At 44.2% G+C, this 19,695-nt stretch overlaps 1 protein-coding gene across 15 annotated transcripts in view; it reads right to left on the bottom strand.

Moving 5' to 3' along the window:
- Nucleotides 1-19,695, bottom strand: part of fcho2 (FCH and mu domain containing endocytic adaptor 2) — a 261,675-nt gene that overhangs the window by 48,634 nt on the left and 193,346 nt on the right. For all 15 annotated transcript variants that reach the window (XM_038805432.1, XM_038805433.1, XM_038805439.1 and 12 more), the window contains 2 exons: nt 16,289-16,400; nt 6,304-6,459 (listed from right to left, as the gene is read on the bottom strand). In XM_038805432.1, coding sequence (XP_038661360.1) covers nt 6,304-6,459; nt 16,289-16,400 — 268 coding nt within the window. The remainder of the gene's footprint in view (nt 1-6,303; nt 6,460-16,288; nt 16,401-19,695) is intronic.

The raw sequence follows: 19,695 nt of genomic DNA, 5'->3' as shown, positions 1-19,695 counted from the left end.
ATGAATCTACTTATCCTTGCCACCATCAACGGTGCCAAGTAGGCCCGGCTAACCATGCCCACATGTTCTGGTCTTGCCCCAGTCTGGTGGAGTACTGGACAGCCTTCTTCAAGGCAATGTCCAAAGTGGTGGGAGTGAGGGTGGAGCCATGCCCGAACGTGGCGGTCTTCGGGGTCTCGGACCAGCCAGATCTATTCCTGGGGAGGAGGGCGGACACCCTTGCCTTTGCCTCCCTGATCGCCCGCCGTAGAATCCTGTTTGGCTGGCGGTCAGCAGCACCGCCCAGAGCTGCAGACTGGCTGTCCGACCTCTCGGAATCTCTACAAATGGAGAAAATAAAATTCTCCATCCGAGGGTCAGACGACGGCTTCCACAGAACGTGGGAGCCTTTCACGCGACTGTTCCGGGACCTGTTTGTGGCCAACGAACAAGAGGAAGAATAGCCAGGTAGCCAAGAATCAGGGGAAATTAGTCAAGAATCAGGGGAGGGTAGCCAAGGCATGAAAGGGAGGGAGGGACATGGGAGGGAGGGAGGGGGGGTGGGGCGGCTAAACCTGAAGAAAGAAAGGCGAACCACGGGGGAGACAGCTAAACCTCAGGAAAGAAAAGCGAACCGTGGAGGGGGGGACGACAAGAGTGGAGAACCAGCAGGATGGGGCGGGGGGCAGGGACATGGAAGCCGGAAGGAAGGCACGGGATGCCAAAACGTGCATGACATCTCCAGGAGCGGGGAACGAGGAAATTAAAGATGGAGGATGGGAGGAGCAGCAGAAGCGGAGGCGAGCGGGGGACGGCAGCGAGAACCGTCCTGGAGAAGCAGGCGACAACAACGCACAACACAGCCAAGTATCGCACAATGTAATTATCTCCCCGGCACCCAAATGTATATTTTCCCCCCACAATCCCCACCACCCCTTCCCCCCACCCCACCAACAGTCGCGTACTTACGTGGTGTAAATAATTCTGCCAGATGCACCAAGCTGCCGTTGTCAAGCTGGTGCACAATACCCCACCAGTTAGTCTATTTCATATTTTATTGTATTTTATGTTGGGGTGTGCCGTTCTCTTCTAAATATGTGTATATGTTTCTTATTCTGTGTACATAACGGTAATTATACCTTGTTCAAAAACCCAATAAAACATTTATAAAAAAAAAATCCTTGCCACCGTTATATGTGGTTGACTCTTAACTGCCCCCCACTGAAATGGCTGAGCGAGACACTCAGATCTGGGCAATTAGGGAAGGGCAACAAATGCTGGCCAAGCTAGCGACGCCCACATCCTAAGGACGAATAAAAAAAGTATGCGCCCTATGCACAATTTTGAACTGGATGAGGCTTGGCCTTTCCCGTAGAAACTAGTCCAAACTCCATCTGGAGCCTTTGCTTCTCCTTCAACACCCTGCCTCCGGCACCTTCAAGAATCTCCTGTCCACCAGCCTTGCCCTCTCCTTCCTCTCCACTTTCTCCCTATGCGCCTGAATTGTTATAAACACTTCATCATAGCCTTGAGTGCCTCCTACAGCATGGTAGCCGTGACCTCCCCTATATCATTTAGCTCCACATATCCCCGAATGGCAGCCCACACCCGCTTGCACTCCTCATCCATTATTAACCCCACATCGCCCTTGGCCTCCCAAACCTTCCCCCCCCCCCCCCCCCCCCCCCCCCCCCCACATTGCTCTCCATAAACTCCTCAGCTCCTTCGTCACTGCCAACACCCTCGACAACTTGGGTCTCGACTGGTTCAAGCTTAGATTCATGGTCGTATTAAAATTACCCCCCCCACCCCATAATCAGCCAATGTGAGTCAGGAATCTTCCCTAACACCCGCCTCATAAAATCCACACCATTCCAATTAGGGCCATAGACATTTACCATAACCACCAGCATCCCTTCAAACGTTCCACTAATCATTAAATATCTCCACCCCCCCCCCACCCACTGATCAGCCACAATATTCCCCACCTCGAACACAACCCGCTTATTAACCAACACCGCCCATCCCCCTAGTTGTCATAACCAGCCCTGAATGAAACACCTGCCCCATCCATCACTTCCTCAGCCTTGTCTGGTCCCCTATCTTCAGGTACACCTCCTGCAAAAAGGCCACGTCCGCCTGCAAACTCCTCAGATTTCTGAATACACACGACCGTATAACCGGCCCGTTCAACACCCTCATATTCCACATGACCAGCCTGGTCGGGGTGTCCCTATCTTCTTCCTCTGCCGATCAACCATTTTCCTTTTTGAGCCGGAAGAATGCCCAAAACTCTCCAAAGTTCAATGTTCTCACACTCCTCCCTGTTAATTATCCCTCATAAATTCCATCGCCTCTTCTGGCATGTCTAAAAAATACAGTAGTTTCTGGAAAGTCACCCATAGGCGGGCTGGGTACAGTACCCCAAACTTCACCCCCTTTTTAAAGAGGGTAGCCCTAACCCGGTTAAACCCGGCCCCCCTCTTCACCAGCTTCGCACCCAAGTCCTGGTACACGCGCAGCTCGTTCCCTTCCCAGGTAGATTTCCTGGTCTGCCTCGCCCATCAAGGAATCTTCTCCTTGTTCAGAAAACGGTGCTACCGCACCACCATCGCCCTCGGCAGCTTGCCTGCCTGTGGCTTCCTCAGTGCCTTGTGCACCCGGTCCACCTTCAGGGGCCGATCAAAAGCCCCTTTCCTCATCAGCTTTGCAACATATGCTGTGACCTCCGCACCTTCAATGCCTTCAGGCATACTAACAATCCTTAGGTTTGCCTTCTGGAGCAATTCTTCAAATCTTCCACCTTCTCCCTCAGCCTTTTCTGGCTCTTCCGCATCACATCCATCTCAGCCGCCAATGATGCCAACTGCTCCTTGTGCTCCCCCACTGCCTCCTCCACCTTCTGGATCGCCAAGCCCTGAGACTCCAGCCTCTGCTCAACTTGTTCAATCCCAGATCTCAGCGGTTCCACCACTGTGGCTTGGTCTTCCAGGGCCTCTTTCCTCTGCTGCCGAAACGTATCATTCAGGAACTCCACCAATTGCTCCATCGACCACTGGATGGGCAGCACAGCTGCCTTGCCCTCTGCCATCTTTCCCTGTGGCGCACAACGAAAACTCTTGCTCCAACAGCACTTTCTCGTGGCACTTTTCATTCGCTGATCCATGCACCAGGCACACTAGAGTATTGCCTTCACCAGGCACTCCTGTACCTTTTGCCCTCAAATATGTTGCCCAAACAAATCCAAACAAATCCAATCCAATCTAATCCTTCGAGTAGGGAAAAGACCAAAGAAAATCTGCCTTGAGCGGGAGCCACCAAATGTGCGACCACTCACTCTATGGCCGCCACCAGAAGTTCCCTAAGGTTCACTTTTGTATGATGTATGTGAATAATTTTTTTTTAAGGTCTAGTCATGGGGTCGACCAATGTTTACACCAATATATTGTAAAAAGAAACCATACCACAAAAATGTGTTTTTGCAGTGATAATTCTCGAAATTTATGAAATCAGATGTAAGTAGTAAAGGAGCAATTTATTTCTGGAGGTAATCAGGGATGTTACTCGAGTTAATTTTAATTTTTTATATTTCATTGATAAATTTGCAATTATCTACGATTCTCCTTTTATGCCAAAGGTAATTTATTCTGCAAAGTTCACAGATAATTCAAGTATTAATAATTACCAATTCTGGCTACATACACAGAGAAGATACGTGCAGAATTCTGAGGTGACCTTGGGCACTGGGATGTTCAAATTCCAAGTTGACAAGAAACACTACCATTAGTGAGAAATGTTAATGATTAACACGCAAGTTTATGATTGAAGCAAGCATCCTGTAAATCATTATTTTAAACTAGTGTGAGGTTTTAATGTAGTTAAACTTAGTTATGTTATAATTTGTTAAGTCAGAATTTTTGCTTGCCACACGTGTTTATTACATTAACCATTTTTACCTGAATTTGCCTCACACCTTCAATAGAACATACAGTGCAAAAGGAGGCCATTCGGCCCATCGAATCTGAACTGACCCACTTAAACTCTCACTTCCATCCTATCCCCGTAACCCAATAAGCCCCCCCCCTAACCTTTTTGGTCACTAAGGGCAATTTATCATGGCCAATCCACCTAACCAGTCTTGGACTGTGGGAGGAAACCGGAGCACCCGGAGGAAACCTACGCAGACACGGGGAGAACGTGCAGACTCTGCACAGCCAGTGACCCAGCGGGGAATCGTACCTGGGACCCTGGCGCTGTGAAGCCACAGTGCTAACCACTTGTGCTGCCGAGTTGCCCAATCTACCAATTCCTTTGAAAGAATCTTGCTCTAATAACTAGATGCAGTGCTGTATACCCATCCTGTTAAAACGTAACGTGGGATCCTACTTTCAGTGCAAAATACAGTACGAATACTAGTGAGAATTCTGGGTTTTTATAATTTGAATCCAAGGACATTTTTTATTTTCAAAAAGTTAGGAAATTAAAGATCCTACTGATCGTGAATATGCAGCGCATTTTTAGGCAACCTCAAGATGAATTAGAGTTCAAATCCTGTACAGATTTTTGTCCAGCAAATAGTGAGCAGCAGACAGAAGTCTAAAAACACTGACTGGCAGCGTGAAACACTTGAGGGTTAACATATACATTCTTCACTGCCCATGTGGAGTTTGCACATTCTCCCTGCATCTGCGTGGGTCTCACCCCACAATCCAAAAAAGATGTGCATGGTAGGTGACGTGACCACGCTAAATGACACCTTAATTGGAAAAAAATGGGATACTAGAAGAAAAAATTTAAAAAGGAAAAAAACAAATACATTCTTAGGTCTAAGAATAACTACATCACTGAGAAAAGAGAACAAGAGGAAGGATAGGATCAAATTCAGCACGAAAAAGAGAAGTGTAGATACTGGACTACATATAATTGTGTTTCTGAGTTTGCGGTATTTTCATACCATTGCATTGAGTGACAAAGATGGTACGCAAATAACAATGAACCCCTGGGAACAAAGGCCTGGGCTTCCAAGCTCCAAGGCATTGAAATTGGGGGCTACCCCAGAGGTGTGCTGGGGAACCCTCCCTGGAGACCCCAGGTAAGGACTGGCCGGCAATTGCCCAGATTGTTAAAACATTTTTGGGCAATTGCCCTGCAATTGGAAACATCTAAAAGTAAAATTTAAGTTGCAAACTTCCAATGGTTCTGACTCTCTTACAGTACTTTTTTTGTTTAAAAAGGTAAAAATATATATTTTTTAATTTGTTCCTAGGATGTGGGCATCGCAGGCTGTGCCAGCATTTATTCTGCCCATCCCTTGATAGGGCAGTTAAGAGTCAAACCACATTGCTGTGGTCTGGGATCACATGTAGGCCAGACCAAGTAAGGACGGCAGATTTCCTTCCCTAAAGGACATTTGTGAACCAGATGGGTTTTTATGACTATCGGCAGTGGTTTCATGGTCATCATTAGATTTTTAATTCCAGATTTTTATTGAATTCCAATTTCACTATCTGCAGTGGTGGGATTTGAACCTGGACCCCACAGCATTACTCTGGGTCTCTGGGTTTACTGGTACTGTGACAATACCACTATGCCACCCCCGACCCAATATAGTTACCCAGGAAAATTTAGAAGAATTAAAACCACTTCTAACTCCTGGGAACTATAGCACTGGCCGCCCACTCCAGCCCGGCACAAGACTTACCCTAGCTTGTACCCCCCACCCCCACAGGACACTTCCTGATCAACTGACCTCAGCAATGACCACCTCCCCGAACATCAGACCCCCATTGACCAGTTGGCCCTCCCCCTGCAATTTACCCTCTGACCAACTCACCCACTGACCACCTGAACCAACCCCTCCAACCAGCTGACGCCAACCCGCCATGCTGATTGCCTGATCAACGCCCCCCTCCCACTGACCATCTTATAACCACTTTTCTCCAGTGACCAACCACTGATATGAACAGTGTGGTCTGGAGATTAAGATTATTGAGGTTGAGGATAATTTTCCAATACTTCTTTGAATAGTACTATCAGCTAATGTACACCCATCTGAATAGTAAGCCTCAGTTTATCACTTAATTTGAAAGGCAGCTTCACCAGGGTACCACACGAAAACCTAAATTATATGCTCAATTTTTGGAGCATAGCCTTAACTTTAGGTGACAATTCTGCCAACTCTGCACAACTTTTCCAATTATTATCACTAAAAGTCTACACATGATTATCCAATTACACCATACATTAAAAGTTAGGAAATAAAAGTCAGTTCTAGTTTGCTTTAAACTTTGTCAGTAGCAAATAATCCAAATGTGAAGAAATTACCTATACACAAGCTGTGCATTTGGGAGGATTTGCTCAAATTTGCTGGTGTTCCGTATTCGGAAGCTAAGTACTGCTGGTGATGGATTGCTGGTAAAAACTTTAATTATTCCACTTGGGAAAGACATGGTCATATCACCAGTAATTTTGACTATGCATCTGCAGAAAGAGCATAACATTAAAACAGCACCAGATATTTCAGTTATCAAGCAGAAACATATGGCTCATTTTTATTGCTTTAAATATTCCTGATAATCTCAAGAAATATACATGTATTCAATTCAATTGTTACAATCCATTTGGAAATTCATTGTAGATAAAATCCTGTGTTACCGCAGTGCAGCACCACCTTAGTAAATCTAACAAGACACAGTGATGGCTATCACTGCATGAAAACAGATTATACCCATAATACATCAGCAAAATCTGATTGAATTCTCTTCAATATCTGTTGAATTCTCTTTTCCAGACAGCAGAGAAGCAGGGTCATTGAATATGTTTAAGTTTGAATTGGAAAGATTCTTGACTGACCAGAGCAATGAGGTAGATAGGAAAGTAGGGGCCATGATCTTATCAAATAGAGGTATGGGCTTGAGGGTTCGAATGGCCTACTCCTGCTCCTAATCCTTTAGGATTGATTGAAAATAGTTCATGCAAATTAGATGTCACCGAAAAATTTAAATATTTCATAATTTTACAATCTAATTGGAATATACTATAATTTATTCTTAAAAGGTCATAAATTTTTATCCCAATTTCTCTTGAAAATCTTGGGGCAGAATTTAGTTTATAGGTGCGTTAGTTACAAATTGCCAGGAGCAGATGTAAATCCTGCCAGAAACATCAAGTGATAATAGCAGAGCAAACGTACTTGCAGAATCATTCACAGCACGAGGAGCACAATATTAGAAGATTAAATTTGCACAGAATACATTTAATGGAATGGGCCAATTAAAGGAGAGTGCTATGCTAACGGGGCAAAAATTCAGTCAACCTTTACTTACCCAAATGTATCTCAATGCATTATTACTGAGGCTGGAGGGGGCTGGTTTAGCACAGTAGCTTTGAAAGCTACCAAGGCAGGCCAGCAGCACGGTTCAATTCCCATACCAGCCTCCCCGAACAGGCGCCGGAATGTGGCGACTAGGGGCTTTTCACAGTAACTCCATTTGAAGCCTACTTGTGACAATAAGTGATTTTCATTTTCATTTCAAAATTGTCAGGCCAAAATGAAGGAAAAGGCAACTCTATGGATATGAATCTGCAAGCAGTGGAAGAGCATAACAGTATCATGCTTCTGATGTATGGCTGTTAAAGTCAGGGTGGTGCTGCACAAGATTCATGCATGGAGAGTTATTTTTATAAAAATCATTATTAGTGTCACAAGTAGGCTTACAATAACACTGCAATCAAGTTGCTGTGAAAATCCCCTAGTTGCCACACTCCGGCGCTTGTTCGGTTATACTGAGGGAGAATTCCGAATGTCCAATGCCATTTTACGGCACTATCATTCTGGCATTGCAGCATTCTGAAAGGTGTGAATCCAGTTTTCTGCCACAGATGATCATTACTGTCCCCACATGCTCTGGTCCTGTGCTGCAATTGTCCTTGCAGATTATGGCACAGCTATGCACTTAACCCTTTGCTGACCAACATCCCCAGAAAATAGGCTCCCAGTTTGTTGCCAGGTGTAGTGACTGCTATTATGCATTTAAGTCGTGCAGTCAACCAGCCAACACAGTCTTCTTAACTCTAGCAAGCTTTCTTTCCTGTGGTGCCATGCAAAGCATAGCATGTTATTTGTAGCAATTTGAAATAACCATCCAATACAATAGCTAATCAGACATTTGGATACGCCACTTATGTCACCACTGGTGTCCCCAATGGTAAATTTGTTTGTAAAGACAATTTTCACCAGCATTACATCTACCTCTGCTCGTAAATGCAGGGAGAAAATATGAAATTCATAGGAGTGCACAACACCAAAAATCTGTTCTGGTCCACCCACGTCGACGCTACCACCAAGAAAGCACAACAGCGCCTATACTTCCTCCGGAAACTAAGGAAATTCGGCATGTCCACACTGTCTCTTACCAACATTCGCAGATGCACCATAGAAAGCATCCTATCGGGCTGCATCACAGCCTGGTATGGCAAGTGCTTGGCCCAAGACTGCAAGAAACTTCAGAGAATCGTGAACACAGCCCAGTCCATCACACAAACCTACCTTCCATCCATTGACTCTATCTACTCCTTCCGCTGCCTGGGGAAAGCGGGCAGCATAATCAAAGACCCCTCCCACCCGGCTTACTCACGCTTCCAACTTCATCCATCGGGCAGGAGATACAAAAGTCTGAGAACACGCACAAACTGGTTCAAAAACAGCTTCTTCCCCACTGTTACCAGACTCCTAAACGACCCACTTATGGACTGACCTGATTAATACTACACTCCTATATCCTTCACCTGATGCCAGTGTCTATGTATTTACATTGTGGACCTTGTTTTGTCCTTTTATGTAGTTTCTTTTTATATTATTTTCTTTTCATGTATTAAATGATCTGTTGGAGCTGCTTGCAGAAAAATACTTTTCACTGTACCTTGGTACACGTGACAATAAAATCCAAATCCATGAAGCACCTCATGAGCAGTTTGACTTGCCCTATATTAGTAGGGTGCTCTTTCAGAGGGTCAGTGCAGACTTGATGGGCTGAATGCCTCCTTCTGCACTGTAAGGATTCTAAGAGCAGGCCAGACGCTAGGAATCCTGTAATGAGTAACTCACCTCCTGAAGCTGTCCACAAGGCACAAGTCAGGAGTGTGATGGAATACTTCCCACTTGCCTGGATGAGTGCAGTTCCAACAACACTCAAGAAGCTTGACACCATTCAGGACAAAGCAGACCGCTTGATTGGCGCCCCTTCCACAAATATTCACTCCGTCTACCACGAACTCACAGTAGCAGCAGTGGGTACCATCTATAAGATGTACTGCAGGAACTCACCAAGACTCCTTAGGCAGCACTTTCCAAACCCAAGCCCACTACCATCTCAAAGAACAAAGGTAGCAGATACCTGGGAACACCACTACTTGGAAGTTTTCCTCCAAGTCACTCACCATCACTGTCGCTGGTCAAAATCCTGGAACACCCTCCCTAAACAGCACTGTGGGTGTTCCTACACCTCATAGACTGTAGTGGTTCAAGAAAGAAGCTCGCTACCACTTTCTCAAGGATAATTAGGGATGGGCAACAAATGCTGGCCTAGCCAGCAACGTCCACATCCCATAAAAAAATAATTTTTTTAAAATGTGCATTACAGACTCTTAAACAGTAGAGTTAGAAGAGGAAGTCCATGGGCAGTTCACAAGAAACATGCAAATGCAAAAAAATTGATTAGCTATTCCAAAGTGGACTGGAATAAAGGCAATACATTGGGAATTTCCAGACTTCATCCCGGCCAAAACAGTGGGACCATTTGCAGGTTAGAAACACATTTGACGATTAGTTGGATATGCTGAGCGCCTTTCACTGAGCCACGGCAATATCATTCCGCCTCCAGATTTCCCAACCAATCAGGAACTGCAGGTGGAATGATGTGTCTGAATGTGCAAGAAAGGACCTTGATAGGAATTAAGCCAGAGTCACAATGGCAACAGTGACTGCAGTACTAAATGTACAAGTGGGAAAGAGGAAACTGCTACAGGACAGAAACCAAAAGGCTAGCCCCAGTTTAGACTCATTCCTGGAGGTCATGATGGAAGCAGGCAGGGCCAGAAGAGACATTTTCCTTTAGGATGGACCGAAGCAGGTGTGGCTGCAATAGCAGAGACAAGAGGATGTCCTAAAATTCAACCTCATCCTATTGCCCTCTCCCACACAGTCCTCACATAGTGAGGGGCTGGTTTAGCACAGTGGGCTAAACAGGTGGCTTGCAATGCAGAACGAGGCCAGCAGTGCGGGTTCAATTCCTGTACCGGCCTCCCTGAACAGGTGCCGGAATGTGGCAACTAGGGGCTTTTCACAGTAACTTCACTGAAGCCTACTTGTGACAATAAGCTATTATTCCTATTAGTCTTCCTCTTCAAATATTCTTTCTCCATCACCAGACCTGGTTTCACTTCTTGTAATTCTCTGTCTTTTCAAATTGGAGTTATGAGCTTTTTTCTGCATAGATAATGTTTTTTAGACTGGATCTTTTCCAACCTGCTTTGGTCCACCCTAAAGGAAAATGTCTCTTCTGGCCCTGACTGCATCCATCATGACCTCCAGGAATGAGTCGAAACTGGGGCTAGCATTTTGGTTTCTGTCCTGTAGCAGTTTCCTCTTTCCCATTTGTACATTTAGTACTGCAGTCACTGTTGCCATTGTGACTCTTACTTAATTCCCTATCGAGGTCCTTTCTTGCACATTCAGATACTCTGATGCCTGAACAGCAGGCTTGGACTGCAGGAACTTTTGCAATGTTATCCTGAGGATGGGGTACCCTTGTCTCTGAGGATCCAGCCTTGCCAGCTTCTTTGGGTACCATGGCACGAATCACCCCGGCTCCAAACAAACTTCCAAGTGTGGGTGGATTGCGATCTGGATCATGCAGAACCACCAGGTGGGAATTACAGCTCATTGCCCACCAGAGACGACAGAATTTGTTTTAGAGAATTCTGCCTTGTATGGCTGGTCCAGTAAAGTTTCTGGTCAATGGTAATCCCCAGGTTGTTGATGGAAGTGGATTTTGATTCAACAATGGCAAATGTGGGGCATTCCTGTCAGCATTTACAGATGCAATACTCATCCTTGCAAAGAATGGAGGAATTAATCTCAAACCTGAGTGCCATGTTGCCTCATGCATTTGCACTGATTACCCAAAGCAGTTTGTCCTGCACAGGTGCAGGTGGATCAGAATGTGGCAGGACTCTTGACCGGTTCCAAAACCCAGCAGGCAATTTCTGCAGGCATCTTGTGTCAAAGCAGGGGAACAAACCTTCACATTAGCTGAAGCCACAAGGGTAGTACTGCAATACAATGTAATCGAAAGTTGTACAAAGGGATTCACTTGTTTCATTCATGCTATTTTTCAATTAAAGCTTGGCTTTATGCAAACTCCTCATTCTCATGGCCTCTACTTTGTTGCATCCTTCATTCACCCAGGTCAGTTTCCTTCTGGTGAACAGAATGATCAACTTTGAAGAGGAGGAAAGGATGTGAACATGATAGTTGGCTGGGTGACTGTAGGAATGTGTGTTATGAGGGGGCAGTTGCACAGGAAAGCATAGATTCCAAGTTAAATTTGCCTGGATGAGGCCACTGCAGGACTCTCGGGCAGCTGGGCATGGATACAGGCACCAATGACACATTAAGATTCTCCTTCTCAGGGCAGCACGGTGGCACAGTGGTTAGCATTGCTGCCTACGGCGCTGAGGACCCGGGTTCAATTCCCGGCTCTGGGTCACTGTCCGTGAGGAGTTTGCACATTCTCCCCGTGTCTGCATGGGTTTCACCCCCACAACCCAAAGATGTGCAGGATAGGTGGATTGGCCACGCTAAATTGCCCCTTAATTGGAAAAAGTAATTGGGTACTCTAAATTTATTAAAAAAAAGAAAAAAAAAGATTCTCCTCCTCCAAGAATTCCAGACACTCTCCACCTTCCTCTTATGCCAACTCCACTCCTCTGCAATATCATATTCTGAAGGGCAAGCACAACACAACGGGTGCAATTTAACAGAAACATTTCGAAGTATCATTTTGGGCGAGTTTGGTGGGCTATTTTCCGCCGGCTTTTTCAGAGAGATCCACACCGGTAATACCTACTTATGGCACGATTTAGTGGAAATGAAACAGTGCCGTATAGAGTGCGTTTTGTCAGGTGTTTGACCCCGCTATCAAAGGAACTCTGCTTCATTTCAGGGCCTTAACCAGTCTCATTGCTCTGCTCGCTGGTGCAGGAAGACATTGGTGCAGCATTTTTAAATGGTACCTGATCTTGAGGCCCCCCCCTCCAACTCCCCTATAAGGAGTCATTGTGCTCCCCATTGCACAAGGGCAGTGCACCCCCAGGCCGGAACCCCGGCATGGGTAAAATGGCACTCGGGCACCGCCAACCTGGTAGTCCCACCTGGACACCTGGTGCCCAGGTAGTGTCAGGCTGGAAATGCCATGGTGCCAGTTTGGCAGTGTCACAGTGCACAGGTGGCATCAGGGTACCATCCTGCCTAGAGCCCGACCACCCAGGGGCCCCTGATCACCTGGGAGTCCCCCAAGTTACCAGTACGTCGATCACGCCCAAATATCCTGGGGCAAAACTGAAGGGTGCCTCCAGACCAGTTAAGGCACTTGAACCTCATACAGTATTCCCTCATGCTGACATAACTCATGTTATATTCTCATGTGCCCCAATGGTAGGGTTCCCTCACTGGGGTCAGCAATCAGGTCTTGGTTAGTATCCCTTGTATCAGAGGAGCCAACCACGGAGGCTGTGTGGTTAATACAACAGCTGCAGTACATGAGGCTGCTGGAAGATGAAGTAGTCACTGTAGAAGATCAAGGGGAAATTTGGAGGGAAAATCATTACCACCAGAGAAAAAGTACCAGGAAAACTAATGGGACTAAAGGCTGACGTCTCCTAGACCAGATATCCCCATCCTAGGATCTTTTAAAAAGAGTGGCTGCAAAGATAGTGGCTGCATTAGTTGTAATCTTCCAAAATCCACGAGATTCTGGAAAGATCTCAGTGGATTGGAAAAGCGCAAATGGAGATGGCATAGAGCCCTTATTCAAGAAAGGGAGATTAAAAAGTAGGATTCTATAGACCAATTAGCCATCAGTCATTGGGAAAATGGTGGAATCCATTACTAAGGATGTAGTAGCAGAACAAATCATGTACTGTGAAAGGGAAATCGAGTTTGACAAATTTATTAGAATTTGTTATGGATGTAACAAGCAGGATGGATAAAGCAAGACCAGTAGATCGGTGTTCAGGTAACTTTCTCCCTTCCTGATGTTTCGAGAGTTCTAAACTCTAATTCCAGCTCATCAACTCTAAGCCAAATTCCTCAAGTTGTAAAAGCTTACTGGGGATGTGATTGCGGTGGTCAGACTGGTGGTGACCTACTCCTACATGCCACAGATGGCAAATATCACGTGCTCTGCCATCTTAGTTATATTTTCTTGTAACTAATTAGGGTTTCAAGTTTTGAAATATCATTATACAATTAACTGTAGTTATATTAAGTAATTTAACTAGTTCTCGGAAATGAAACGGCAAATAAGCTGATGTGAGAGTAGAGAACAATTGAAAAATAGTGATCTCAACGTAGGCAGTATCTATGTAAGAATTCAAAAGGACAACAAAGAGTCAAAGATAAGACTGCAAGATTGGCAAGACAAAGGTCAGGGAGATAGAGAAGGATTGGGCCAATTTAGCCAGGCAGACAAGTAAGCAAACAGATCAACAGATTAACAATGTGAAATCTTTAAATATAACATGGATCCTTGTCCTCTCAACCTCGCTACAACACTCAACAGAGTCAACTGCATTATCCTCCCAAGCGCCTCTCCTGAGTTGCCAACTAATGGTGTCTGGGTTATCTTTGTTCTACCTTGATCTATCCAATTCTGTCAGACCATCTACTACAGTGGCTTCCCTTTCCACTGCTATATCATCTTGGAAATTCTGCAGGACCCCATATTTGCCATTTTCCTATTCTTCATTGACATGCTGCTCCTTTGTGACATTATCTGCAGACACAGAGTTAACTTCCATGTGTACAAATATAGCCAGCTCTACCTCTCCATCCAATCCCTCAAACATTGTGCTCTCAGGTTTGTCCAATATCTAGCCTTGGTTAGCTGCATTTTGCTCAACATAAAGAATGGTTAAGAGCTAAGCATCACCTTCACCCTTTACCTTAAACTCTATGCCCTCTCCATTACAAGGAACAGTGTATTTCAGGTTCAGCCAAACCATTGGCGACTTAATAGAGGTTTATAAGATGATGAGGGGGATAGATAGAGTGGACTTTCAGAGACTATTTCCTCGGGTGGATGTAGCTGTTACAAGGGGGCATAACTATAAGATTCAGGGTGGGAGATATAGGAGTGATGTTCGAGGTAGGTTATTTACTCAGAGTGGTTAGGGTGTGGAATAGACTGCCTGCTGTGATAGTGGAGTCGGACACTTGAGGAACTTTCAAGCGGTTATTGGATAGGCACATGGAGCACACCAGAATGACGGAGTGGGATAGCTTGATCTTGGTTTCGGACAATGCTTGGCACAACATCGAGGGCCGATGGGCCTGTTCTGTGCTGTACTGTTCTATGTTCTATTTGTTCCTGAACAAAACTTTCAAACCTATAACCACTCCATCATAAAAAATTCCACAACATCACCTGCCACTTCACACTATCGCTACTACCTTGTAACATCTGCTGCTGAAAACCTCATCCATGTCTCTACTGTATCTGGGGTCAGCTATTTCAATGTTCTCCTCACGAGCCTCCTAACCATCACTCTCTAAGCTGTAACTCATTCAAAATTCTGCTACCTATCACCAATGCTGTGCCAAACCCCATTTCCGCCTGCCCTCAGTGACCACCACAGATTCACGGCCCCTCATCATATTGATTTTATAATGCTCATTCTCATACTCAAATTCCTGCATGGAATTGCCCCTCCCTATCTCGTTAACCTGTAATAGGGTGACCAAATCTACAAACACTACTCTAACTATAGTTTAATCTATGCTTAATTAATGCAACAGGGCATTAAGGAACTGTTGAAAATTGCATCGAAACAATAATTCAAGCAAATTCACCTGATTAGGTTAACAAAAGAAAAAAGGTAGACCTACAAGTTTTTATTATTGAAAGTTGTTGATTCAAAATCAGTTAAGTACCAGCGCAACAAATTTGTGGGACTTGTCCTTTTATAGCTATTAAACTTTTCTTTCCTGTACAGAAATAAAAAGTAATTTTACTCCAACTTTCTCCTCATCACACATGAAGAAACTGACTCTTACTCTTGCGGTTCCTTTTTTAAAATTTTATTTGCATATTGGTAGGCCATCTAACTGTCGAGCGCATAACAGCAAATCTGTTCATGGCCTTACAATCCACTGATTTAGAGACTCCAGCAGAAATCACAAGACAGCCATCAGTAGTGGCGACCCTTGTTTATTATTTCTATCTGTAGTTGAAGAACATTGAGACCAATTGTAGTGCCCAACTGCTGCCTGAAAAAGGCCTGCTAACTCAGCAGCAGGAGATGAACCGGAGACCTTCTAGTTTGTATGCCGAGAGCATGGAGAGATGTTCTTTTACTTATTAATGATAGGAGAGTAAATTTTTAACAATGCGTCTACAAATCGCAAATCTAAGACTCCTTTAACTGAAAAATGTAATTATTTGTATTTCAATATACCAGTGTAGGTTGTACAATGGGCCAAATTGTGGCAACATACAATTTCACTTACTCATTACTTCTGAACGAAGTACAGTAAGGAACACATTGAAAAGTAAATCTCAAGTATTTCATTTTTGATGGTCTAAGACTGAACTTGTTTCCAGGATATATTTGCAATTCTTCAAAATGCAACACTTACGGACATATGAATTAAGAGCAGTGGGCACTCGGCCCCTCGGGCCTGCTCTGCCATTCAATAAGATTGTGGGTGATCTGATTGTAACTTCATATTACTGCCTACCCCCATCTACCTCTGCCTTAACAATATTCAAAGACCCTGCTTTCACTGCCTTTTCAGAGAGTTCCAGAGATTCACGACCCTCTGAAAAACTAATTTCTCCTCATCTGTCTTAAATGAGTGACCCTTTGTTTTTAAACAGTGACCCAAAGTTCTGTAAAGACCCACCCTGTACCCTGCAAGCTCTTAAAGGTTTTGATCAAGTGCATTCATTTTATTTTAAGTAATTTTAGTTCCTATGTAGATTTATGGTTAACTATAATACTGCAGGTACTAAAGATCCGATCCACTTACTTTGATGGGTCTGCTCCCTTGAAATAAGCATTCACTGATTCTGTGAAAGCAGTTGCAACTGGTAGGGAGTCTTGTGACCCCAGGCTTATTGGACTGGGTCCACGAGAAGTGCCTGGTAGATAAACAGAAAAAAAAATGTATTTCATCTTAAATAAATTAAATAACTTCCTTGTGTCTGTAGTTATTTTAATATTTGTTAAATGTATGAAAATCTCAGTAATGCTTTAAAATCATATCTAGGTTGTACACGGAGAATCATGTCATATTCTTGAACTTGAAATTATCAGGCATACAAATTTGATTATCCGAGACAAGTTAGGAGAGTTGAGAAATTCTGGAGAGTCAAATACAAAACCATTTTCTTTTTAAGTAGTGAAATCTGTGGCAGTTAAGCAAACATTGAGTGATCCACAACATGTTCCCAGTATTTTAATAAATAATGTGATCCACTATCCTTGAAACGGCCAAAAGGAGAGAAACTTAGAAAGTTGACATTGTGCAAATTGACTCAGAACGACAATATAATAATAATCTGTATTGTCACAAATAGGCTTATTTTAACACTGCAATGAAGTTACTGTGAAAAGCCCCTAGTCACCACATTAAGGCGCCTGCTCAGGTATACAGAGGGAGGATTCAGAATATCCAATTCACCCAACAAGCACGTCTTTCGGGACTTGTGAGAGGAAACATGAGCACCCGGAGGAAATCCTCGCAGACACTGGGAGAACGTGCGGAGTCCGCACAGACAATGACCCAAGCCGGGAATTGAACTTGGGACCCTGGCGCTGTGAAGCAACAGCTACCCACTGTGCTACCGTGCCGTGCTATTGTGCTATGAAATTGATAAAATTGTTAGTCAGAAAAAAAATTCCTACACCTTACAACTAAAACCAAATTAAATCACAACTAGTCAGGTTAGCATTAGCAAACAAAAATCCTTCATTGACCCTCTCCTATTTCTCATCTACATTCTGCCCTTTGACAACATTATCCAAAAGCAAAGTATTAGTTTTCACAAGTATGCTGCTGACCCTTCCTTAGCTTGACCTCACTATTGCCTTTATCAACTCCTTGACTGTTGTCAAATTATTAGAATGAAAACCAACATCCAGTACTGGATGAGCAGAAATTTTCATAATTAAATATTGGGAAAACCAAAGCCAATGTATTTGGTTTCAACTCTGTTCCCCAGTTACCAACTGCATCACTCTCCCTCTGAGGTTTAAACCAGTCTGTTCACAAGATTTATGTCACACCTGACCCTGAGATGAGTTTCCAGCGTCATACTTGTACCATCACCAATAACACCAATATTTCCACCTCAATAACATCACCTACCTTTTCCCCTACCTCAGCTCTTCTGCTGATGAAATCTTTCTTCACTACTTCCTCTCTTCACTACTTCTAGACTTGACTGCTCTAATGAACTCCAGGCTGGCCTCCCACATTCTACCTTCTGTAAACTCGAGGACATCCAAAGCTCTGCTGCCTATGCCTCATCTCACACCAAGCCCTGTTCACCTACTTATTATGGCTTGTTTAGCTGACCTACATTGGCTTTTGGTCAATCAATGTCTTGATTTCAAAATCCTTATCCTTGCTCTTAAATGTCCTTAAACTCATCCCTCCTTATCCCTATAATCTCTTCCAGCCCCATGACCCTCTGAGACGGCTGCGTTTCTCTATTTCTGACATCGTAAGCATCCCCAATTTTAATTGCTCCACCATTGATGGTCATTCCTTCAGTGGCCTCGGGTCCAAGTTCTGGACTATCCTCCCTACACAACTCAGACTTTCTACCTCTTCTTCTTTCTTTCAGACATTCTTTATAACATACCTCTTTGACCAACCTTTTCACCACTCAGCCTTTCTACCACTTCTTCCTTCTTTTAAGGCATTCTTTAAAACCTACCTCTTTTACCTTTTGGTCATCTGACCTAATATCTCCTTATGTGGCTCATTGTCACATTTTATTTTGTAATGCTCTTGTGAAGTGCCTTGGAACATTTTATTATATTAAAGGTGCTATATAAATATAAATCATTATTGTTGTTATAACAATCAGCATAATCTGATCGATAATCATTAGTGATTGTAAAGTCCCCTACTCTCAGAATCGGTCTTTATTATTCATTGAAGGTGCAAAAAAGGATTTTCAAAGAGTAATTAAAAAATCACTCAGGGGTTGTCACCTTCCCCAGCAGAATTTTCTGGTACATTCAACAATGATCCCAGTAGCAGGCTTTTTCTACCGCTCTCATGCTGCCTCGTTATAGCTGGTGTAAAAGATTCCCAAACGTTTTTTACAGCTGATGTCTAAAAAATGGTACGGGCAACAAAAAATTGCAGACAAATTGGTTGTTAACACGCTTAATAGTTTGTTAATTAGTCATTTCAAAATGGTGGACAGGTTTCCAATTTCTATGCCTGCGCACCTTCCGTATAATCAGAGGCTGGTGTGATGACGTCAGGTTACCTACCTGATATCATCACTCTAAATTTTTTGTCAGTGTGGGGGAGCCAGTGTGCCTAATTGGGAAACGTGAAATCCAGCCGAGGGATATTTGTAGATTTGTTATCCTTTGTCAAAAGAACTAAAACTTCACAAATCTAAGCTCTCAATATTTAAAATAATTTTCAGTATTAACAAGAAATTCTCATGAGTGTAATCTTTAAGATTCAGCATGACATATCCTTGTGTATCAACCCTGAGTATTTCAATATAGAAGTTTGTAAAAATCACCAGATGATTGAAGGTAAGACAATGGGTGCGATCTAACTGAAAAGATTCTACGTGTCATTTGTAGCGGGTTTTGCTGGGAGTTTCTCCCCGGTCTGTCGGTGAGTTCCCGACCACTATCTAACTACACTTGTCAATTTTTTGGGCCTTGGAAGTTTCTCACCGGGCTAGCCCACACTTAGAATTATTTTCACCTCTGGGAAGCTGAACTCACTGGCCAGACTAGCTTCTCAGAGAATGGGCCACCATTTTGAAAGGGTGCCCTGATCACACCCACGGGTATTGTCATCCCCACATACATGGACATTACAATGACCGCACCCCCCCCCCCCCCCCCCGCAAGTGATGACACCCTGCTATGGGGTAGCTCAGGGCACTCCCCCACCCACCCACCCCGCTTTCAGGCCTTCCTATGCCCGTTTTCGGGTCATCCCAATTCCTGGACACTCAACCTTCAGCCACCCCCACAACCTTCCGGAGGCACCTTCATAGCCTCGCTATCCCCTACCCTCCATACCACCCTCCTTTCATGGGCATGGTGCATCTCAGGCACCATGCTAGCTTTGCAGTGCCACCTGGGTTCCTTTGTAGTGCCGAGGTGGCAGTGCCAAGGTGCCCACATTCCAGGGAAGGGGGCACTCTGCCTTGTCCCTGACCACTCAGG

Source organism: Scyliorhinus canicula, chromosome 8 (genome assembly GCF_902713615.1).
Source record: "Scyliorhinus canicula chromosome 8, sScyCan1.1, whole genome shotgun sequence".
Classification (NCBI taxonomy): Eukaryota; Metazoa; Chordata; class Chondrichthyes; order Carcharhiniformes; family Scyliorhinidae; genus Scyliorhinus; species Scyliorhinus canicula.
This window is presented reverse-complemented; position numbering and strand designations above follow the sequence as displayed.